At 39.0% G+C, this 25,359-nt stretch overlaps 1 protein-coding gene across 3 annotated transcripts; it reads right to left on the bottom strand.

Annotated features, from left to right (window-relative positions):
* Positions 1–4,658: 4,658 nt before the first annotated feature.
* LOC104238746 (protein DEFECTIVE IN MERISTEM SILENCING 3-like) lies at positions 4,659–16,887 on the bottom strand. 3 transcript variants are annotated; one of them, XM_070150234.1, is made up of 8 exons: positions 16,692–16,887; positions 14,920–15,051; positions 14,628–14,742; positions 14,202–14,439; positions 13,149–13,340; positions 12,738–13,058; positions 11,876–12,098; positions 4,659–4,994 (listed from the first exon to the last, which is right to left on the bottom strand). In XM_070150234.1, exons 1-8 carry the CDS (start codon positions 16,716–16,718, stop codon positions 4,956–4,958), a joined length of 1,287 nt encoding a protein of 428 aa, XP_070006335.1. In that variant the 5' UTR covers positions 16,719–16,887; the 3' UTR covers positions 4,659–4,955. The 3 variants fall into 3 exon arrangements, with proteins under 3 accessions (XP_070006335.1, XP_070006337.1, XP_070006336.1); XM_070150235.1 differs by having other exon boundaries at positions 4,700–4,999; XM_070150236.1 differs by lacking the exon at positions 16,692–16,887 and having other exon boundaries at positions 14,628–14,761; positions 14,920–15,036.
* Positions 16,888–25,359: the final 8,472 nt, after the last annotated feature.

Raw genomic sequence — 25,359 nt, 5'->3', positions numbered from 1 at the left:
AGCAAAAAAGATTTCATGCTTTAAGTTATTATGTTGTACTGTATGAAATGTCTTTTGAGCTTATGGGTGAATTAAGTACTGATGTTTTCCTACTTCATTCTTGTACAGTTAAGAATCTTGTTCTTCTTCTCTAATTTTCATATGGAAAGTCAGTTAAACTTCAACTCTAAGAAGGCTGAAGTTCGTCAGTTACAAACAAAAACTTCAGCTCTAGAGCTGAAGTTCGACAGTTACAAAACAAAAACTTCAGTTCTAGAGCTGAAGTTCGCCAATTACAAAAACAAAAACTTCAGCTCTAGAGCTGAAGTTCGCCAGTTACAAAAATAAAAACTTCAGCAATTACAAACAAAAACTTCAGTAAATAGAGAACAAAACTTTAGCTACTATGCTTAAGTTCAGCAACTACAACCAAAAACTTCAGTACACTTGGTTCAACACACTTGCTACTTCAGTCCCGTCTACTAGAATGCTGAAGTTTTGCGTGATTGTCTTTGCTACTTCAGCCTCGTATGCTGAAGTTACATGAAAAAGTGGGTATGCTTGCAATTTTTTTTTGCAAAGCAGACACAAGTTAAAACGTGACCCAAAAAGCGGGTATAGATGCAAATGCCCCTAGTTGGATTCTTGTACAATTTACTTTATTTTTATTTCTTATTTTGTGTCATGTTTACCTTATAAGACTGGACAAAATTCACTAGTCCTCGTATATATATAGAGCTATCAATATAAGTTTGGCCTGTTGGGCAGCCCAACTTGTGATTTAGCAGGGCTGGGCTAGAATTTTTGGAGCCCATTTAATAACGAGGTTTTTAAGCCCGACCCGAGTAAGCTCGTGGCCTGTGAGGCTTGATTGAGGATGGGGTGGGCCGGCCCATGGGCCTAATAAAATATTTATTTAAAATATGTAAAAAATAAAAAGTATACCTCTAGAGATAGAAAGTTAGAATTAGATATTTACTAAGAGGAACCAAAACTTGATCTTGAGAAGTTCCAAGAGATGGATGTTGTCATGTATTGGAAAGACCATTCTATAAAATATTTCGATCTTTCAGTGATGACGCGTGATGTACTTAGTATTCCTATTACCATTGTAGCGTCGGAATCAACATTAAGCATTGTTGATGTGTTCTTACAAAGTACAGGAGTTACATTTATTATGAAAATGTTCAAACACTTGTTACTACTCGAAATTGGCTGCACAACTTTTCCCAAACTCAAACTGGCAATATGTTTTATGTGAATTTGAATATTATTAATTTTTTAAAATTTAATTATTCTTAAGATTTAACTAATTAATATTACATATGAATTGTAGATATAGATGAAAGTGAAGATGTTAAGATAACCTTGTCACAAGCAGATTCAAATGTGTTTGCTGAAGATAGATTTGTTGGATATCTCATAAACATCATGGACGTTCTCCTTAATAGTTTGTTTTGAGTTTTGACTTTTAGTGAATGAAATATAATCTTGTCTTTTACCTTTTTTTAATATTTATTGTGATATATTGGAACAATATAAAAAGTTATTAAGTTTTGCAAAAAAATTCCAATAAGATATTTTTCTAACTTTTAAATAATTATCTTTTTTTGGGTCAGAACTTAAAGAAAAAAATATAAAATTATATTTTTAAAAATGATGAGCTAGCCCGTGAGGGCCCGCGGCACACATAAGGGTGGGATTGGCTGACCATTATAAGACCTATCAAAATGGTGGGCTAGCCCAGTCCAACCCGTCAATACTAAAGCCCACGTGGGCTGGCTGGGCACTATATATATGCAGCAGCTATGTCCTCGTTACTGCCTTGATATTACGCATTAATGAGCTTAAAACTATTTTTTTTATACGTTTTTGCGCCAGTACACAAGTAATCAGCAATTGATATATTCAACTGAAAAATAGGGTAGAATTATCTGTATTACCTCACTGTTTGTATTCAATCGAATTTCCAGCCATTAGAGCACTATTGGTTATACTTTAATCAGCAAATAACACCAAAACATAGCTACTTCAAGTATGTATTGGGCTTGTGCATGTACGAGCCATCACCATCTAGTATTCTTCGGTTTGGGCGAATGGAGATGCAGTTCTTAATAATAATTTGAAATTATGATTCATGGACTGGTATGAAATTAGGTTCTTTTTATGAATTACACCCATATCAAGTGTGTTCCTAATCCTGTACAATCTTCCACACATTTTTCATAAATTTATCCTCATAATAGCTTCTAATTTTCCAAAAATATGAGGATGCTAGTTTTTCTTATTAGATGTTTGAATGGTTCATTTTTGGAGGAAACACTTTGCTATGGAAACTTACAATTTAAATAGAAGAAAATGATCTTTTCAGAACTCTTGTGTGTTACTTTTTCAGATTTCTTATGTAAAAAAATAAAAATCTCTTGTAAAAAAGACAAAAAATAAAAAGTTTGTCAAGGTCTAAAAACACATTTGACTCTCCATCTTGTATAGTCAACATTTGGAAGCCGGTGTTATAACTATTGATATTTGGTAAAATTAGACTGACATACTGATCAAACCTAGTTATGTATCAAGTTTATCTGAAAATTTACTTAAAGTAATAGCTCCAATTTTGTAGTTAGATTAATATTTCTTAAAAAGGAATCTAAAGATACAACTGTTTCCTTGTAGCATAAGCTGTTTGTCTCTCTTTAATGTGGTGTTGATCTTTTTTATGTTGTATCTTGTTGTACTTTTGGAGGGGCATCTGGAAAAATATTCAAATATATCAAGGTACATATACAGTTCTGTAGAAGATGTATCTTAACCCGCTACCGACGATTATAGGGACATCCACTGCAGCTAATCTCCATTATTTACTGATATTCTGTTTGGCCAAGTTGCAAAAATCAGCTTATTTTAAGAAGTGTTTTTCTCAATAGTACTTTTTGTAAGAAATAGTTTGTGTTTAGCTAATTAATTTAAAAAACACTTCTGAACAACAATTAGTATTTGACCAAGCTTTTAAAAACTGCTTCTAAGTGTATTTTTCTCAAAAGTGCTTTTCAAAAAAAGTGCTTTTGGAAATAAGCTACTTTTTCTGCTTCTGTTTCTCCTCAAAAGCACTTTTTTTTTCATTCTAAAAGCTTGGCCAAACACCTCAATTTTTTTTAAAAAAAAAATACTTTTGGCTTTTAAAAAAAAGCACTTTTGGCCTAAAAAAAAAAGCTTAGGCCAAACAGGCTATGAGTGCCCGCCCTCGCAAGAAGGGGGTATTTGCATCTATACCCGTTTTTTGTGTCACGTTTTAACTTGTGCCCGCTTTGCAAAAATTGCAAGCGTACCCGCTTTTTTGCATAACTTCAGCATACGGGGCTGAAGTAGCAAAGACAATCGCGCAAAACTTCAGCATTTTAGTAGCCGGGCCTGAAGTTCAGCTCTAGAGCTGAAGTTTTTGTTTTGTAACTGTCGAACTTCAGCTCTAGAGCTGAAGTTTTTATTTGTAACTGGCGAAATTTTTGTTTGTAAGCTTCAGCTCTAGAGCTGAAGTTTTTGTTTTTTAACTATCGAACTTCAGCTCTTATTTGTAAGCTTCAGTTTGTAAGCTTCAGCTCTAGAGATGTCTAATCAGTTCACAGGGATCATGGCCATTTCATTCGTTCAGCTTGCACACATCGACAAACTTTTGCACTGCATTGTGGTATTGAGTTCCCTACGACATGTAATAGATGAACAGAGCTAAAGAAGAGAAGAACAAAAAGAAAAGGAAAACCAATAAGCACCAAGCCTTGTTGATATATAAAAGAACGGGAAGGATGGGGGTGCGAGGTTGAAGGGCAGAGTAGACAACCACCCAACACACAAAAATAATCTACTCTTTATTTACACAATCTTTGATATATGCATCTACATTGAGTTTTCGATGCATTGATATAATGTAAACATGCAATTCTCTAGGGGAGTGAACATTCTGTTAGTTTCCAAAAAACAGAAATATATTTTTATTCTTGTAATTAATCTAAACAGAAAGAACATCCACAGTATTGAAAATAAACTGATGGTGGCAAAAGATTTCTCTTTCTCTCATTATTGAAGTTACTTTTGCAGAAAAAGGAGAAGGAGAAGCTTGAGAAAGAAGAGGCGGATATAACTTTGAGGAGGAGAAGGAGAAAGGGGGCTGAAGTTGTTTAAAAAATGGGTAAAAGTTAAAAGTTTTTTAAAAAATGGGTATAGATTAAATGGGGGCGACCGTACAATTTTTACCGCAAGAAGTCATTTGAGGCTCCACAATCCCAATTTAACTCTTCAAGCCCTTTCTCCTTCCTCTTTACCTCATCACCTATGCCAAGCCCACATGTTTTCTTGGTAGTAGATTACCAAAATATGACTGGCAAATATATTCTTGCTGGGAAATTCTAATCTACACTAGCCCATTTCAGTGTAAGGGGGTGCTACTTGCTACACTTTCTGCAATAAATGTGTGCAACAGAGAATTTATCCATAAAACGCCATTTTCACCTAAAATTATGTTTCTTGGGACTGCTAGTGGACCAGCTGGCCTTTACACAAACACAAAATGATGAATCTGATTCAAGTATACCAGCTATTTCAAACATTTCAAGGTGCACTAGTTGAAAATTTTGTTTGTTGGATCAAAATCCATTTCCAGCTTCAGTTGTAATTGAAATCTGCAATACTACCACAAGATGTACAGTTAACAACACATTCTGCAACTTGGTACAGGTTCAAACATGAGAGACAAGAAAGGTCGGTCCTTGGACCTCTTCTCGTAACTGTCCCTTTGACTAATTGTGAAATTAAGTTTGTTACATGCCTGAAATTGACCTAAAAAGGAATCAGAAATTCATGAGACTACATATGTAATTCAATTAATCCTTTAAGGCAACTTTTCAGACTGAGTTTATGCGGATAGATTTACTGATAGAGCTTCTTTTTGTCCAATACTGAAACAGGTGTAAGGAGTTTCCATCAAATCATGATATCGGGGTCAAGCGCTCCCCTCCTGCTTGAAGCTGTGCTGCATATACATGGAAACAATATGTCATCCACAAATAGGAATATTTTAGAAGTACATTTATAAAAAGCTTGAAAGGTATACTCCCGTCAAAGAGAAATGCCTTCATAATTTGACATCGTGAAACTTCATGTAGTCTCTCGTCATTAACAATATCAGCAAGCCTCTGACACTCTATTATGTCTTCAATCATTTATTTAATATCTTTGTTTTCCCCATTTTCTATCCAGGAAAAAGAAAAGGTGACATAGCATGGTAATAAACTACCATGGGATAATTAACGTCTATAATCACCAGATTTAGAATACTGTAGGAACACAAGGGTACTTTCTTCAACAACCATTTTCCTTTTTTTATAGGTTCAACGGACCGCCTGCTGCTTCATCTAGGAAAAATATTAAGCTCAGGTCCTATAATTTTCCTGATTATTCTATTGCATAAAGGGAAGACAGACATATACGAGATCATATCTTCACAATGCTTGTAGAGCTTCCAAGGCAAGAGGCACTTTTTCACCTGCCACTGCCAATTTAACTATCCTGCTCCACTATTTCCTCCTTCAAGGTGTGATAAATGCACCTTTGGCTGTCTCTTGAGAAAAGCACTTTGTGGATCCAAATTTCCATTTTGTACTTTCCAACGGAACCAATCTTGCTCTATTTGGAGGATTGCACTGTTGGATAGGTAAAACATTTGGTTTGACACAACCTGAAACTTCGGCTCATATTTATTTTCATTATCTAATCTCTTCTCCTTTCTTTCAGATGTTATGATAGAACAGAATTTATATTTCTAATACTTGCAAAAGATTCTTCCCAAGCACTGCAGATATCTTGCCTACAATAGTACTTCCTCGCTAATATTGCTACATGAGAACTCCAAATACACACCAAAACTTACAAATATTAGAAGCCTGGTTTATTTGTTATCTAATATTCCCTACAGATTATGTTTAATTGTATGTTTAATATAAAGATACAATATGTTTCAGGCATGTTTAATATTCCCTACAGATCTAATTTCAGGCATGTTTAATATGTTTAATTGTTATCTCCTTTGATATAAAGAGAGTTGAGCTGGTAGAATCGGAGACGATGGCGAGAATTTTGATGCTTACACTACAAAAAGAATGACAGACTGACAGTGAGAGAAGGGGTTTAAAGATAAAATAAAGAATTTAGCATATGATTTTTGTTTCTGTTTGATATTAGAATATCTTATTACAAAGAATTTAGTATTTTGCTTTAACCAGTATTTTGTATCGGTGCTTTAACTAGGATCTCATTACTGGGTTCAAGGGTCTTTTGCTTCTTCTCGCGAATTTAATTTCTCTGGTAAGTCTTCATAGGAAACATATTTTTTGTTTTCGCCCTGTTTCTTCTTCTTCAGAATATAGATCCATTACTGCTCGCAAGAGGAATATAGATCTGAAGTCGACGACGCCTCAGTTCGCTGCTCCGAAGCAGAATTTTTCCGGCGACCTCCGTTCCGTGAAATAATCGGTGGTCCTGCATACCGTCGAAACTGTGAAGATTTTAGCAGAAGCTTTTCAGTTTTTGCTTTGCTCCCTTCCGATCTCGCTTTTTGGTCGAAGTTTGAGGTTTGGTTGAGTCCTCGATGCTCCGGCCGTCGTGGATTTTCATTTCCAAAACCGAAATTGCTAGCTTTTCTGTACGTAGCAAAAGATTTGTTTGGTTTGCTCTGTTTTCTTTGGTTTTACTTACTGATTTTCAGTTTTCCTTTACTAGCTTACAACTGCAATTTAATGGTAGTAGTTATGCTTTAGATTCTATTTGGTCACCGGTTTGTTGCTGTTATGTTGCCGGATATCCTCGCATATTTCAGAAGCTTGCTTGTTATATTTCTTCAGTTAATTTCGGCTGCTAGTTACTTTCGGTGCTACACCAGTGGTAGCGGTGATAGCCCTTTTTGGTCTTTGGGTCGTGGTATTTTCTGTGTTTTCAGGGAAATTCTCAAAGTGGTTGGAGACAAATTGGGCGCACGAGCACTAGCAAAGGAGAGCAACCTGGACGAGCGTCAGCAAAGGGCGGTGGGAAGCGGTGCGTGAGCTTGCAAGTATATCGAGGGCTGCAAATCAACACAGGTTTGGTTCTCGGGAATTGGTACCTCCCGATCTACTGGTGTTAGCTAAATTGATGTTACTTTAGTTCACAATAGTTAAATCATTCAATAGGTGTACAGGTAGTCACTTGTTTCCGTCTAGTTTGATTCGTTGTCCATTGTGCACTAACGAGTCTTTTGTAGATCTGTCATTAGGTGTAGTGGCGGCAGTCTGGGATGATAGATTAAGGGCATGTCCTCAGGTGGGGCAGAGTGTGGGGCAAAGAGTGGGCCCGGGGTTAGGGGGTGGGTCGGGAGGCAGGGGAGGAAGAGGGGGCAAGGGAGCCTATAGGTTGAGAATTGGGTCATGGAACATAGGTTCGCTAACGAGTAAGTCTATAGAGTTGGCGAAGATCCTTCAGAAGAGGAAGATTAATATAGCGTGTGTCCAGGAGACTAGGTGGGTCGGATCGAGGGCGAGAAATGCGGATGGGTATAAGTTGTGGTACTCTGGAGTCGTGAGGGGTAAGAATGGAGTGGGTATCCTAGTAGATAGCCATCTTAGGGAGTCGATGGTAGAGGTCAGGCGTGTGAATGATAGACTAATGACTATTAAATTGGTGGTGGGTGAGTGTACTTTAAACGTCGTTAGCGCGTACGCACCGCAAGTAGGTTGTGAGGAGGAGATTAAAAGGCGTTTTTGGGAAGGGTTGGATGACATTGTTCGTAGTATTCCGCCTTCCGAGAGGCTATTCATAGGAGGGGATTTCAATGGCCATATTGGGTCGTCTGCAGGTGGTTATACTGAGGTGCATGGCGGCTTTGGTTTCGGGGAACGGAATGGAGAGGGCATCTCACTGCTGGATTTTGCCAAGGCATTCGATCTAGTGATGCAAACTCGAGTTTTCCGAAGCGAGAGGAGCATTTGGTTACTTACCAAAGTTCGGTGGCGAAGACTCAAATTGACTATCTCCTCCTCAGGAGATGCGATAGAAGGTTGTGCGAGGATTGCAAAGTTATCCCAGGTGAGACCATTGCAACGCAACATAGGCTCTTGGTGATGGACGTTAGTATTAGGATAAGAAGGAAACAGAGGTCAGTACGAGGCCGCCCGAGGATTAGGTGGGACGCCTTGACTAAGGTTAAAGCCCAGGAGTTGGAAGGAAGGTTGTCGGCAATGGGAGCTTGGAGAAGTAGTGGGGACGCAAACACTATGTGGTCGACGACGGCGGACTATATAAGGAAGGCGGCGAGAGAGGTGTTAGGGGTATCTTCAGGCCGCACCGGTGGCCACAAAGGAGACGGGTGGTGGAATGCAGTTGTACAAGGTAAAGTGGAAGCGAAGAAGGTGGCTTACCTGCGGTTAGTGGGGAGCACTGGAGAGGAGGAGAAGAGAGCGAACATTGCGAAATATAAGGTAGCTAGGAAAGAGGCAAAGATGGCAGTGACGGAGGCAAAGACGGCAGCTTTTGCTCGTTTGTATGAGGAACTAGGGAACAAAGGCGGGGAGAAGAAGTTACTCCGACTCGCTAAGGCGAGAGAGAGGACGGCTCGGGATTTGGACCAAGTGAGGTGCATAAAAGATGAGGACGGCAAAGTTTTGTTGGGGGATGACCAGATAAAGAGGAGATGGCAGACCTACTTTCATAAACTTCTAAATGAGGAAGGGGATCAGGATATTGTATTAGGTGAATTGAGGAACGCAGACAGCCCCCATGAACTAAGTGATTGTCGGGACATTGAGGTCGATGAGGTCATGGAGGCAATGCGTAAGATGAGAAGGGGCAGAGCTACCGGACCAGATGAAATTCCGGTTGAGCTTTGGAGGTGTGTGGGTAGAGCAGGCTTGGAATGGCTTACTAAGTTGCTTAATGTTATATCCAAGACTAATAGGATGCCCGAAGAGTGGAGGTGGAGTACAATGGTCCCGTTGTATAAGAACAAAGGCGATATCCAGATCTGTAACAACTATAGGGGTATTAAATTACTAAGTCATACCATGAAAGTCTGGGAGAGAGTGGTAGAAATGAGAGTGCGAAGGACGGTGTCTATTTCAGACAACCAGTTCGGGTTCATGCCGGGGCGATCTACCACAGAAGCTATCCACCTTATTAGGAGGATGGTGGAACAATACAGGGATAAGAAGAAGGATCTCCACATGGTGTTTATCGATCTAGAGAAAGCGTACGACAGGGTTCCTAGGGAGGTCTTATGGAGATGCTTAGAGGCTAAAGGGGTCCCGGTTGCCTACATTAGGGCGATTAAGGACATGTATGATGGAGCTAAGACTCGGGTTAGGACAGCAGGAGGCGATTCAGATTATTTTCCGGTTATTACGGGGTTGCACCAAGGGTCTGCGTTCAGCCCTTTCCTATTTGCCCTGGTGATGGATGCTATGACGCATCATATTCAGGGGGAGGTGCCATGGTGCATGCTATTTGCTGATGACATAGTCCTAATCGACGAGACACGACGCGGCGTCAGCGAGAGGTTAGAGGTTTGGAGACATACCCTTGAGTCCAAAGGTTTCAGGTTGAGCAGGACAAAGACGGAATACCTTGAGTGCAAATTTGGGGCAGAGCCGACGGAAGCGGGAGTGGAAGTGAGGCTTGATTCTCAAGTCATCCCTAAGAGGGGTAGTTTCAAGTACCTGGGGTCGTTTATTCAGGGGTCCGGGGAGATCGACGAGGATGTCACACACCGTATAGGGGTGGGGTGGATGAAATGGAGGTTAGCTACGGGAGTCCTGTGTGACAAGAAAGTGCCTCTGTTACCTGAAAGGTAAATTTTATAGGGCAGTGGTTAGGCCTGCTATGTTGTATGGAACCGAGTGTTGGCCGGTGAAGATCTCACACATCCAAAGGATGAAAGTTGCAGAGATGAGGATGTTGAGGTGGATGTGCGGGCATACAAGGAAGGATAAGATTAGAAATGAAGATATTCGAGAGAAGGTGGGTGTGGCCCCCATGGAGGACAAGATGCGGGAAGCAAGACTCAGATGGTTCGGGCACATTCAGAGGAGGAACACTGATGCACCGGTGAGAAGGTGTGAACGACTGGCGGTGGTGGGTACGAGGAGAGGTAGAGGGAGACCTAAGAAGTATTGGGGAGAGGTGATCAGGCAGGATATGGCGCGACTTAGGGTTACTGAGGACATGGCCCTAAACAGGGAATTGTGGAGATCGAGCTAAACAGGGAATTGTGGAGATCGAGCATTAAGGTTGTAGGTTAGGGAAAATTATGATGTCTTTTTTACAGCGCACTAGAGTGAGACTAGCTAGTTAGGAATTAGTCTTAGGATGCTATTGATCAACTACTAATGATGGGCTTTATCTTCTGTGTATTAATACCCTACATATTCTCGTATTTCCTATATCTCTTATATTGCTGTTACTCTGTTACTTTGTTTGTATGCTATTTATGTTATGTTATGGATTTTATGGTATTTTATGGTGTTTTATTATGAGACTATTGATAGTACTAATATAGTGTCTCTTGTTGCCTTTTTGAGCCGAGGGTCTCCTGGAAACAGCCTCTCTGCCCCTCGGGGTAGAGGTAAGGTCTGCGTACATATTACCCTCCCCAGACCCCACTTGTGGGATTACACTGGGTTGTTGTTGTTGTACTTTTTTGTTTTCCTTCTGGTGTAAAGAGGAGCTTGTAAATGAAGCAAAATCATTGATTAGCCTCTAAGAATCCCTACAAGATTAGAAAGGGATCTTATTTTGGTTTTTTGTTCACCTGTACATATCTCAGCATTATTCTTGCCTGCATATGCAATATAATTACCATTTCTCAAAAAAAAAAAACAATTCCCTACAAACTTGAAACAGAGCTTACTGCATTTTCTTGAAGAGCTTTAATATAAACAGCTGTCTTCGAAAGTGCTAGAATACTCTACAAATACTTCAAGAGCTGAGACTTTAGATGGTATATAGGACAATTCATAAATATCACATGCTCAGTGTAAAATGGAGTAGAGTTTTTAAAATTAAAAGCAAACAACAGAACTGGTATCAGCAAAGACTACGTGAGAGACATCTTTGCTTCATACAACCAAAAACCATTTTGCTGATTTCCCGTGAAAACATCAAAGTCAAAATCCACCAGCATTTTAGCATTCCCGATTTCTAGATCTTTAGATTGCGTAAACAAAATAATCATAACTGCCATATTGAAAGAAGGTGCACACTAAGAAGTTTCCAGGAAAAAAAGAAACACCACTCATGTTCTCTCCATGCAGAAGTCTCAGCTAGGAATAATTACATTAAGGGATCGTTTGGTTCTCATATTAGTTATGTGAAAATTATAACGCAGAGACTGTTTATGTGGTAATTAACAATGAAGAGATTGCATTTTTGTCTTTAAATAGTTTAATCTCCACATTTCCAGAACACGTATTCTTATTCCACATTCCATGCTGTATAAAATAATGCATACATTCCCATATAACTTAATGCTAGTACTTATTTAGTTCCGTCAACCAAACACTGCTTTAGTTGTACAGCAATTATTTTTTCTTATGCGACCAACCAAACACTATATCATTTTGTGTAAGATTAATGGTGGGATTAGTTGTTCCAACACAATCAACAAAATGCTCCTGAGTGTTCGCAATTATCAAAAGTTACTTTCAATCAACTAAAGCTGGATCCTTCATGGACAATGATGATCAAGTTAAAAATGTCCACGATTTTTACCAGAACCAACTCAGAGATAACTGACTTCATTATCTGCTTACTATCAGCAACACAAACTGTTCAGAATTAATCAATGACCAGCATATTGCTAGCCGAGTAAGCTACTCTTTGTCATTACCTGTCTTGTGTAAGATGAGTTTTGTGCAAGAAACTTCAAATACTCTTCCTTCTTTATACCAAAGTTGAACCTTGCATGATCTAGCAATGCTTGTTCTCTCTGCATATCTTCTACAGTTCTTTCCTTTTTCCACTTCATCTCCTTTATCTGTCTTTCGATTTCAAAGTAGTCCTGCGGCAAATTTGACTTTGCAAAGCTCTTTGGAAATTTCAAATCTACTTCCCTTTTACCAAAGAATACAAAAGAAAGACATAAACCCAACTCAGATTCAGAATATATAATTTCATGATGACTTAGTTATGCTATTCCTGGTATAAATCTAAGAGGAAATACATTCTGCCAAAGAGAGCCCAAGAGAAGATAATTGACAGAAAAGATTGTGAATTTAATGTCATGTCCAGTCCCTGAAAATCTCATGAACTAGTCTTTCTTTCACAAAAGGATATTCTAGAGTTGTAATGTAAGTCGCTCAAATTCATATATCTTACCATAGGGTTACCTTTCTTGATTAAATTATATTATATACTGCGGTCTCTTTTTTATCTTTGGATGAAGAATTCACTGATAAATGGTGGGCATATCATTATGAAATAAAAATACAATAGACAAACAAATCGATAAAGACAGTTTTGTAGCTTCCTTGCTGTTTATGCATTAAATGACTGACGAACATATTTTCGGGACCACAGGAGACAGATTGTAAGAGGAAGTTCATAGAAGCTGTACAGCTGAACTCAGGAAGTTGAAGCTACACGCACATAAGCATAAACAGAAACAGCACCAGCTTCAGAAAATAGAAATAAATTGTTTTCTGTAGTTTCTGAAATACAGAGATATAACTATTTAAAACAAGCTTCTTTACCTCTTGCCCAGGACAAACACATTGTTATGCTTTATTATTCCTCCATCCAAAGATATGGCTCCATCTCTAATACAAGGGAGAGCCTGTAACATATCTGCTCTTGTTCTATATACGTGCAAGCGTGAAAACAGGTTATAGAAGAGAGTCTCTCTTAGACCGTAACCACTGCTTGTAGCACAATATAAGTTCACACTGTCTATACTGACCATATTCACAGCAAAACCAAGAAAACCAGGTGGAGATTCCCCATTGGGTAATCTTGGCTTCAAAATATCAAGCCTCCTTTGAGGGTCGTCAGCTATGAACTCACCGCCATATGGTCTAAAATTGAACCAAAAGAAGGAAAGGGATCAAAGGTATGTCAAAAGAGGTGCATCAGTTTTTTCATGAAACATAATCTTGATCTCAAACCTTAAGTTTTCAACACAGATAACAAGAAATCGGCCATCCAAAGACCTCCCAATAGAAGATCCAAGTCCATGAAAACCAGAAGTCTTGTTTATATAGCCTTCCTTATCGTATGTTTCCAGTGCTTTGATACCATCATATGTCTTGCACACGATTGCTAGCATAGTCTCAAGTCCCAAATAATCTGAGAGAAGCCTGGATTTCAGAGATCAAATATACATGTCAGCCATAATACAGAACAAGCTGCCATTATTTGCCCTACTTGAAATTGCATGCTTCTTAACTTCTCATATCATCACAACTAGTTCAAACAGAAAGAAATTCATGTTTTCAAACAGAAAGAAATTCATGTTTTTGTATGTTCTTTGAGACTATAGAGATATGAAGAAACACAGTGACAAGTTTGGTATGCACAAACACATTTTACATCTAAAAGTAAATGTGAATCCGCTCATGACAAAGAGTTGAGAACTGCAGTGGCCTAGAATAAATGCACTAAATATCTAAGGACAATTTCTTCCATTATCTCATTCCAATCCATTCTTGACCTCATAATCTCTCCAGAAATTACTGAAGGAAAAGACTCGATAATAAGAGAAAATATGAGGAACAAAAGAAGTTACTCAACACTCAAATCCCACAAACACTAGCACCTTCAACACATTGAATCATATTGGTTTTTGATTAGTTAGGAATGGGAATGTCTTTTCACCATTAGTAACGCAGGAGCAAGAAGATGAGGAAGATGAACAAACATCATGGGATGCAAATTTCAATATTTAAGAGATGAAACTAACATAGAACACCACAATATATTATCTTGCTTGTTGAAGTAAAAACCTTTCTACAACCCATCCGACTTCTGCACACAATTGTATTAAGTATATCTCTAGTCAATTTGAATATCAGCTAGCAACATGTCGTCATCCTGATTGTGATAGAAAGAATAGGTGCTACAATTTTTAGGATATGGCTGAAGAAAACTGGGAAAAACTGCGATGTAGCTAAATTATAGCAGAAAAGGCAAGCAAATACATTAATTGAAATAAAATTAACCTGCTAAGATTGTCGTCATCAACTTTCCCAAGCATAGCAACAATTCCCAGAACATCCTTCGTCAAAGGAAGATGAGAAGCTTGAGTTCCATGACGAGTTTTTAGTTGGCACCAGATGCCAGCTGCAGATTTCTCATATCTTAAGATTTGTTCAATTGTCTCCTGCTCACTCAATACATGGGAAAGTTCCTCATTTTCAGGACCAGATTCACTCTCTGTCTGGTACTTGCCAAGAGCGACTACAGTACCCACAAACAGGAAATGTGAAACAGAGATCTTGATATTGTAGTTTTCTCATGTTAAACTTAGCTTGCATAAATACAAAGGGTAAATGCATTGATTAAGGGACACCCACTGATTCAACAAAAATAACTAGAATGACCATCCATATCTAATTACTAGCTAAACTTAAGTAAAAGGAAGGTACCTTGCATATCTAAGATCGAATTATCCAACCCATTCTTTTGAGTCTTCAGGAATTTGATATTCTCTTCGTGTTGTTTAATTTTTAGACCCATTTCATGCACAACATCCTCAAGTTTCTGCAGTATATAGCTGGTACTGATTGGTTTTGCACAATATTAAAAAATGTGGTAAATCTCAAGTAACAGCTGTAAACGGGTATCCATTAATCACAGGCACTCACTAATTTTACATATTACATTTCCTGCAAGATAAAATAATACAACTTGTGAAATTTCATGCATAATGTTAACAACCTTGGAGTTGTAGATAGTTGCCTCAGCCGTTCCATTTTGTATTGTGTCCCTCGCAAAAGAGTAGTAATCAGCCTGACCTCCTTGATTGAACCTCGGCTCATGCACAACTATAGGATTAGCATTGATTGGCAACTGACAAAAAAAACTGCGATCAAATGTGCTTATCCAGGAAAAACTACAAAATGATGTAATCAGTAGCTCCCAGAGTACCTACCACACGAAGTGTTGAAGCAACTAATAAATTGTAAATTGTAGCAAACTTTCATACTTTTTTTCCATTTTAAATTGAAGACGACTGGAGTTACCTCCTGATGATAGAGGTTGATATGCAGATTATATATTCTACAAGGGCAAATCAAAAGTTTACGCAGCTCATATGCTATAGGAAAAGGAGAATCTAGTCTGAGGCTGTAGATGTAAAGATTCCACATTTTAGGAATTTCAGACCACTTGATCAAAAGTTAGGAAACTGAAAAGAAACTTGTTTTACTTTGCTGACTAGTTTACATATTTGATGTCAAGCTCAAGCATAATTAGCTTAGTCCTGAAAGCTAAGTCCTTTCAGATTGTAGGTATGTAATTGCAATAGGGAGGATAAAAAGGCACTGCCATTGTAAAAAACTGGCTATTCATCATTATGGTCTCAACTGTTTTAAACAGTACGAGAAAATAAATGATTTTAAAAAAATAAAAAATAGTCCCAGGATCCTGAGATTTTACGAAGTCATTTGGCATGCAACGTTATACCGACAGACCAACATTCAACCACCAAGTCTCACCTTGTAACATCCACAGCAAGTAAGCTAAAGCCAACCACCACCATTGCGTCATCTATTCAAGAAGCCAAGTGATGATCACCCCCCAACCGCCACACTCTTATTTTGTACCATAAAATATTAGACCAAGTACTACCAGTTTACTAGAAAGAATAAAAAGAATAAAAAGGAAATACTCGAAGTAGGAATAAACAGTATTCTGAAGTATCTATTAAAGAGTCCTAGAGTATAAATTGGCCAAAACTTTTCCAGCGCAAAATCTTGGAATTCCAGTCCCATCTTATGCCGGTACCCGGCATTAACCAGAAAAAGAAACAGCTCAATAAAATATGAGGACCTAATTTTGAACCCTTCACGTCCTCGGATCCTGACTACAAGAAGCAGCAAATTAAAGCTGTTCTCTGGAATGCAGTTGTTAACACTATGTTTGAGGAAGCTTCTCTTTTTTATCACCTTTATCTTGCTCTCTTACTACTAAAAATCTAACAAATGCAACCATCTTGTGCATCAACAGTCAAGTACTTTTTGAAACTTAACAGTCCCTCTGTGCCAAAAAGAATGGCACTTTATTTACTGTCAGTACACACACAATTTTATCTTTGACTACAATTTGGGTTAATTCTTTATTTAAAATATAACTGGTCCAAATGGAAAGAAATGGATATCAAGGATTCGTATAGCTGATGCCTACTAGTTTTGAATTGAAGCGTAGCTCTTTTTTAATTCAAGAGTTGGAGGGTCCTTTAATTTCGCCCAAATGTTCTCAAGGAAGTAACTAAAAAAGCATCGAAATTCAACGGAGAAACATATACATGCATGACATCATTTCCACTGTCTATTAGTATAATTAAGTGTTTCTCTGAGTTTTTAAGCCTTAGCCGAGTATCTATGAGAGAATGAGTGTCAGCAAGAGAAACAGTAGTGAAAAAGATATTTGACTCGACGAGCAGGAGTCAGGAGATGAATCCGGAGCGAGATAAAGAAAAGGAATAGTACCTTCACTTTCTCGTCGTTTATCGACATTCACCGTTGTTGCAGTTGATCGCCGGCGGTGAGCAGGGATCGTCGGAGACTCCAGGCGGAGGAAACGGGCAATGGGAGTGAGCAACGCGCATGACGTGACAGTAAAATGAACTTATATAGGGCTTTGCCGAGTGAGGGAAAACACTTGACCGCACTCCGTGTTTGCCTTAGGGGTCCTTTGGTTGGAATATGATATATATGTATATGTTATCCTGGTATAAGTTATATCGGGATAAATTATGCTGCGATTGTTGTTTATTTATTGTTTGGTATATTGTATTAAGAATGATAATTGCATAATTTCTAAGAATAAGATATAAGTTATACTGGTGCTAATTACCCCACCTTCTATAAGGTATAAGTTATCCAGTGTTAAAATTAATAACGGTAACTTATACCTGATTTATTAACCAAATAGAATATTAAGGTGGTATTTAATTTTTATACCACCTTATACTTTCTTATACCTCGTACCAAACGACCCTTAAAGTGTCCTTAATGTATATGGTTACACTAAAAAGTACTTACTAATTAATTAATTAATTAATTCATAAACAATAATAAAAATTTATAAGAATACATATTATTATTAGTTTAAAGTAAAAACTTAGATGCTTTTTAGAATGTAAATTGATTTCCGCGTGTGCAAATATTTTAAACAATAGTCTTCATTTAAATTTTGACCGGTCTTAAAACTTTGACTAAATTGCTTTACATATTTAGAGAATACACAAAATACTAAAAATTACAATTCTATTATTTAAAATATACAAAAAAACAAAAAACGAGAAATATATATATAGTTATTGGCGGAATTCGTATACAGAGCCTCCTATACTTGTTAAGTTTTTTTTATTTAAACATCTCAACTAAGGCTCGATCTATATCATTAGTAAAAAAATATTTATTTATTTATGTATGTACGTATGTGTCCTATTCATTTTCAACGCGTGAAATACCTTTAAGATAAAATTACATTTTTAGCTAATACTACTCAAGGGGATACCTATGTAGATATATATATATTAATAACTAATCTCTAGGTACGCACTTATGCATGTAGTTTGTATCTGATTGTATCACTAAGTATCAATTTTAAAATAATCACATAAATATTATTATGCAAGGTGTTTGCGTCTAAAATAATAAGTAATAAAAAGATCATGATTAATGAATGTTGATTCTTTTTAAATACATCAACATACCTAGTAAAATCTTACAAGATGAGTCTGTGGAGGGTAATGTATATGCAAACCTTACTCCTATGTTGTGAAGGTAAAATGATTATTTCTTATAGATCCTAGACTAAAGAAACGCATAATCACTGCAGTTAAGATAAGAAAATACGACAAGAAGAATCCATGTAAAGATAAACAATAATCACAGTCAAAAAAAGGAAACCGAAGAAAAAGCAATACGTGTCTGAAATTTATGCATAGGGAATACAAGAATACACTAGTATACAGGTATAGAAAAGTAACACATGTAAGAAAAAGAATTATGTTCGACTTTTTTCAAACCTACTACCCTAAACTTCGATCTCCACACCTTCTTATCAAGGGTCATGTCCTTGACTAGCTAAAGATGTGACGTGTCCTACAATACTTCTTCGCCTACCTCTACCTCTTCTTGGCCCTACCATAGCCAACCTCTCACACCTCCCCACTAGCGCATCCGTGCATCTCATCTTCACAAGCCTAAACTATCTAACCGCGCTTTTCACATCTTGTCCACCACTGGAACCACTCTGACCTTTGTCCCAAATATCTTTATTCTTAATTATATATCTCCTAGTATGTCATCTGCAAGTAATATGCACCAAGGTACCTCATCTTGAATATGCTACGTCAACTCATCTATCACCAAGAAAAATAAGAACGAGCTGAGAGATGACCCCTGGTGCAACTCCATCATGACTGGAAAGTGGTCGGAGTCTCTTCCCACTATCCTCACGTGTCTTGGCTCCATCGTACTTATTCTTGATTGCCCTAGAGTATGCGACATGTACACCTCTAGTCTCAAAATATCTGTAAAGAATCTCTGTTGAGACTTTGTCATAAGCTTTTCTAGGTCGATGAACATCATATGTAAGTTCATCTTCCTCTCTCCCTATACTGTTCCAACAATCTCCGAACAAGGTGGATGGCATTGATAGTCGAACGTCCTAGCATGAAACTAAAGTGATTCTCAGAAATTGACACACCCCTTCTCACTCTCATCTCCACCACCCTCTCCCAAACTCTCATAGTGTGGCTTAGTAGATTGATACCCTTATAGTTATTGTAATTTCAGAACTCACTCATGTTCTTGTACAATGGAATTATTATACTCTACCTTCGTTACTCGGGTATCTTCGTCATCCTAAAAATAATATTAAACAACACAGAGAGTCACTCCATACCTACCCTTCCCGAGCTCTTTCAAAATTCTACAGGAATCTCGTCTGGCCTGGGCGCGCTACCTCTACTCATGTTATGCATCGCCCCTTAAACCTCTTCAACCTTTGCTTGCCTACAATACTTTCAATATCTATGACTTTCGAAGTGATCCAATAGCCTAGCACAATGTCCATGTCCCTTTCCTCATTCAAGTGTCTATAGAAGTATGTCTGCCATCTACTTCTAATACGTGCCTCTTCCATCAATACTTTATCATCTTCATCTTTGATACACTTCACTTGATCCAGATCTCCGGCATTCCTCTCCCTCGCCTTGTCTAGCCTGTATAACTTTTTATCCCCGCATTTGTCCCTAAGTTCATCATATAAGCGTTCAAACACTGTCATTTTTGCCACAATAACCACTAACTTCGCCTTCTTTTTTCCGACTTATACATTTCCCTATGTGTCCGCTTATCCTCCTCGTATTTTCTCTCCATCAACTTTATTTAAGAGAGCTTCTCCGCTTCCACTTTCCCTTGGATCTTTGCGTTCCACCTTAGTGATCACCTATGTTACCCCTTGAGACCCCCAGCATCTCTCTAGCTGCTTCTCTAATGAAAGTAGCTGTCATATCCTACATATTATTTGTATTCACACTACTACTCCAAGCCCCTATCACCATAAACTTGTCCCTCAAATCCTGAGCTCTGGAGTGGTTAAGCCACCCCATTTTATCCTTGTCCTGATGTAGAAAACCCTCTTATGTCTCTTCCTCTTAATATCCAAATCCATTACCAAGAGCTTATGTTGGGTAGTTAGATTCTTACTTGGAATAACCTTACAATCATTACAAAGAACTATATCATCCTCCATAAGGAGTAAGAGTCTATCTGAGTCCTAGCCACCGAACTACGGAAGGTTAGCAGGTGATCCTCCTTCGAAAAACTCAAATTAGCTACCACCAACTCAAAAGTTTTCGTAAAATCCAAAAGCGAGATTCCTCCTTCATTTCTATCCCCAAACCAAAACCTCTATGAAAAAGTTATAACTCCCTGAAGTTGTCCATATGTGGCCATTAAAATCTCCTTCTATGAATAGCTTCTTATCAGGTAGTATACCTCTCACAACCTCGTCAAAATCCTCCCAAATTCCTCTTAACCTCCTCTCCTAAGCCCTCTTGAGGTGTGTAATAACTAATTATGTTCAAAGTAAGCCCTCCCATGACTAGCTCAATCACCATCATCCTATCGTTCACTCCTCCTAACCTCTACCACATGCTTTCTAAGTTCTATATTAACTAGAATGCCTACTCCATTTTTATTCCTCAAGCCTCCCAAGTACCACAACCTGAACCCATACACATCTTGTGCCTTAATCCCTATCCATCTGGTTTCATGGACACAAGTTATATTTGATCCAACTTTTCTTAAGTATCTTCACTAGCTCTATTGATTTCCCTATCAATATCCCTATGTTTCAAGTCCTAACTCTCAACCTAATAGTGTCACAACCCCGGTTCACCTTTCGTGAACCATCATGACGGTACTTAGTCTCTACGACTAGGTAAGCTTAAGATGCAGAAGATAAACCAAATCTGCGGAAGAAAACAATTTAAAACAAAAATAGAGTAATAGAACAGCGTTTAAAAGTGCCGCTCGGCGTACACAATATTAACTCTTAAAACCAATACACTTTCCCAAAACCCGGAAACCCATGAAACCATAAGCCTTGGAATGTCTACCAATGTCTAACTCCAGAATATCTAACAAGGAAAAGAAAATACAGAAGGGCTAATACAATAGGGAGAGTAGAAAGGGACTCCTCGGTCTACGGACGCGACATACATACCTCGAAGTCTCTAGAACAGTCGCCTCGCCTCAAGGGTGATAGGACTGAGTTAAAATACCTGGATATGCACATGAAAAACATGCACACAAAGGGCATGAGTACATCACAGCGGTACTTAGTAAGTGTCAAGTCTAACCTCGGTCGGGTAGTGACGAGGAAGGTTAGGGCCCTATTGAGGTTAAATAAAATATAAAGTCTAACAGTGTAGAATAAGACAATATAATTAATTGCAACAGTAAGAAATAACATAGAATAGAAAGTACAATATCAACTAGAACAGAGACAAAATAACACGGAAAGGAAATACAACTCAACATAGAGATAACAATCGGGGTACCTTCCAGGATACCATCATGTAGTCCCAATTACATCTATCTAGTGGATCTCCCGGGATGCCATCCCGTAGTCTATCATATATATCCGAAGAATCTCCCAGGATCCCGTCCCATAGTCCAACTATCAGTGCACGGGGATCTACTGGAATCCCAATTAGTAGTCCCAAATATAAATACCCAGTACTGGGAAAATCTACCGGGTGCAGTCCCGTAGTTCCATATAACTGTGTAAGGGGATCTACCAGAATCCCACATCCGTAGTACCAATTAAACAGACAAGGGGGATCTACCGGAATCCCACATCCGTAGTCCCAATGTAAATACACATCAACAACAGGAAAATATTCAACAGATGTCAATTTCATATTAAGGCAAACAAGTAATTCTAGTCTAGCATGCTGCACAGAATTCATGTAAAGCAGTTTGAGCAAATAAAGCAATTAAATCACTTAGAAATGCTTTCCTACGCAAACAACAGGCTTAAAGTGCAAGTAATATAAATAGGAAAGGAAACATACTAGTAATTACTTAATGAAAACCGGATTTTCAATAATTCGCACAAGTACGCACTCGTCACCTCACATACAAAGCATTTCAATTAACAATAATACCAAATCCTAAGGGGAAGGTCCCCCACACAAGGTTAGGCAAGCCACTTACCTCGAACCGGCTCAAAATCAACTCGAAACCACATTCTTGCCACGAATACTCGACTCCAAATGACCCAAATCTATTTAATTAAATTTTATAATGTAAATAGCACTTCAAGTAACTGATTCTACAAAGAAATTCTAAGCTAATACGCGAAATTAGGTAAAATGACAAAAATGCCCCTCGGGCCCACGTCTCAGAATCAGGTAAAATTTACATTTCCAGAATTCTCACACTCTCACGAGTTCAGTCATATCAAAAGTACCAAAATCGGACCTCAAATGATCCCTCAAATCATCACTCAAAGGTCTCTAATTAGTCAAGCCCTAACCCCCAAATTTACCAATGATTTTCCTTAAATTTCATGTTTATAATGATGAAAATCACCTCAATAACGAGTTTAGTTCCAAGAATCTTACCTCCTCGAAGTTCCCTTGAATTCCCTATCAAAAATCTCCCCAAAAGCTCACTTCCCAGATGAAAATGGTGAAAGAATAGCTCAAATTCACGAAGGCAACTATTTATATGTTCTGCCCAGCAATCCCGCATCTGCGATACCGCTTCTGCAGTTCTCACTTAAAGTTCCATCTCCGCACCTGCGACCCAGATGCCGCATCGCAGGTGCGGTAATCATATCGCTTCTGTGGACCCTGCTCAAATTCCTCTTAGCCGCTTCTGCGGCTCAACTCCGCATCTGCGGTAGTCACATCTGCAGCCTACCAACTGCAGCCTAAAGACTTCAGCTGCAATTTCCAACTTTCCAACTTCCCGTTAACCACTCAAAATCATCCCGAGCCCCCCGGGACCTCAACCAAAGCACTAACAAGTCCAATACCCCTATCCAAACTTATACCAATCCTTAAAACACCTAAAACAACATCGAAACGACGAATCAACCACGAATTCAAGCCTAAGAACTCCAAAACTCTAAAAATACGCTTTCGATTAAAAAGTCTATCAAACCTTGTCCGAATGACCTGAAATTTTGCACCCACATCACATTCAACACTACGGAGCTACTCCAACTTCCAGAATTCCATTTCGACTCTCGGATCAAAATCTCAGTATCGAACCGGAAACTTCAAAATTCGACCTTTCGGCATTTCAAGCCTAAATTAGCTATGGACCTCCAAAATACAATCCGAATATACCCCTAAACCCAAAATACCCAACAAAGTTAACAGAACCATTGGAATTCCATTTCGAGGCCGTGTTATTCCGACTACGGTCAAATTTCCAACAGTTAGCTCTCATTTAGGGACTAAGTGTCCCAAAACTCTCCGAAACTCAAAACCGAACATCCCGGCAAATCAAAATAGCAAAAATAAACACGGAGAAAGCAGTTAATAGGGGATCGGGGCATTAATTCTTAAGACGACCGGCCGGGTCGTCACATCCTCCTACACTTAAACATTCGTTCGTCCTCGAACGAGTAGAGACATACCTGAAGTAGTGAAAAGATGAGGGTGACGGCTGCACATATCTTGCTCGGTGTCCCAGGTCGCCTCCTCGACTGGCTGACCCCGCCACTGAACCTTCACGGATACAATGTTCTTTGACCTCAGCTTTCTAACCTGCCTATCCAATATTGCCACTGGCTCCTCAACATAGGATAGATCTTTGTCCAACTGGACTGAACTGAAATCCAACACGTGCGACGGATCACCGTGATACCTCCGGAGCATCGAAACATGAAATATCGGATGGACTCCTGCCAAGCTGGGAGGTAAGGCAAGCTCATAAGCAACCTCCCCAACACGCCTCAACACCTAAAAAGGTCCAATAAACCTTGGACTCAACTTCCCTTTCTTCCCAAATCTCATAACGCCCTTCATAGGCGAAACCCGAAGCAAAACCCACTCTCCAACCATATAGGAAACATCACGAACCTTCCGATCCACATAGCTCTTCTGTCTAGACTGGGCTGTATGGAGTCTATCCTGAATCACCTTGACCTTCTCCAAAGCATCCTGAACCAAGTCTGTGCCCAATAGTCTAGCCTCACCCGACTCAAACCAACCCACCAGGGATCTACACTACCTACCATATAAAGCCTCATACGGTGCCATCTGAATGCTGGCCTGATAGCTGTTGTTGTAGACAAACTCCGCCAATGGCAAGAACTAATCCCAAGACCCTCCAAACTCAATCACACACGCATGGAGCATATTATTAAGAATCTGAATAGTGCGCTCGGACTGTCCGTCCGTCTGAGGGTGAAATGCTATACTCAACTCCACCCGAGCACCCAACTCATGCTGAACTGCCCTCTAGAACCGTGATGTGAACTGGGTACCTCTATTTGAAATAATGAAAACTAGAATACCATGTAGACGAACAATCTCCCAGATATAAATCTCCGCTAGACGCTCCGAAGAATAAGTAGTGCACATAGGAATGAAGTGAGCGGACTTGGTCAGCCAATCCACGATTACCCAAATAGCATCGAACTTCCTCAAAGTCCGTGGGGGCCCAACTACAAAATCCATGGTGATCCGCTCCCACTTCCACTCCGGAATCTCTATCTGCTGAAGCAACCCACCTAGTCTCTGGTGCTCATACTTCACCTGCTGACAGTTGAGGCACCGAGCTATAAATCCAACTATATCCTTCTTCATCTGCCTCCACCAATAGTGTTGTCTCAAATCCTGATACATCTTCGCGGCACCGGATTGATGGAATACAGCGAACCGTGGGCCTCCTCCAGAATCAACTCCCAAAGCCCATCAACACTGGGTACACAAACTCGATCCTGCATCCTTGTCACACCTCTTTTTTCCGTACCCGAGAGGGTGCAAGGACAGTCGAAACGGGATTTATTTATTTATTTCAGAGTCGCCACTTGGGAGATTTAGGGTGTCCCAAGTCACCAATTTTAATCCCGAATCGAGGAAAAGAATGACTCCATACTACAGTCTGCGTACCAGAAATCCGGATACGGAATTCTGTTAACCCGGGAGAAGGTGTTAGGCATTCTCGAGTTCCGTGGTTCTAGCACGGTCGCTCAACTGTTATATTCGGCTTGATTATCTGATTTTATACATATTGAACCTATGTGCAAAATTTAACTTTTAGCCGCTTTATTATTATTGTTTATAAAAGAAATATGAACATCGCTTAAAACACGTATTTGGACTGCGTCACATGAAATGCACCCACAATCCGGAACACGTTTTATTTGATGTTTTGGGATTTGGATACGGGTCGCATGAAATGCACACCCAGGCTTAAGAAAGTAAAACATTAAACACGCGCCTAAAGAGACTATCGCGTTATTATTTTGGGAAGACCGTGAAATTCGCTAAACGGTCCTTCCGAATTCTAATTAAACCATACATTTTGTGAGGGCCCCGCAATCTATACGTTTTATTTGGCGAGGCTCGTCTCATTTTTATTTTAAAGGATAAACCTACAATGACTATATTTT

This window comes from Nicotiana sylvestris, chromosome 6 (genome assembly GCF_000393655.2).
Source record: "Nicotiana sylvestris chromosome 6, ASM39365v2, whole genome shotgun sequence".
NCBI classification, from domain to species: domain Eukaryota; kingdom Viridiplantae; phylum Streptophyta; class Magnoliopsida; order Solanales; family Solanaceae; genus Nicotiana; species Nicotiana sylvestris.
The sequence above is the reverse complement of the archived record's forward strand: the minus strand, read 5'-3'. Positions and strand labels throughout refer to the sequence as shown.

Bases quoted from the DNA above. Each gene is read 5' to 3' on its own strand.
- LOC104238746 (XM_070150234.1), bottom strand. From the start codon at position 16,718: ATGTCGATAAACGACGAGAAAGTGAAG. The intron at 15,052-16,691 runs GTACTATTCCTT...TTTTTTTGTCAG, and splicing joins TAAACGACGAGAAAGTGAAG to TTGCCAATCAATGCTAATCC. The intron at 13,341-14,201 runs GTTAATTTTATT...TCTGAAATCCAG, and splicing joins GATGACGACAATCTTAGCAG to GCTTCTCTCAGATTATTTGG.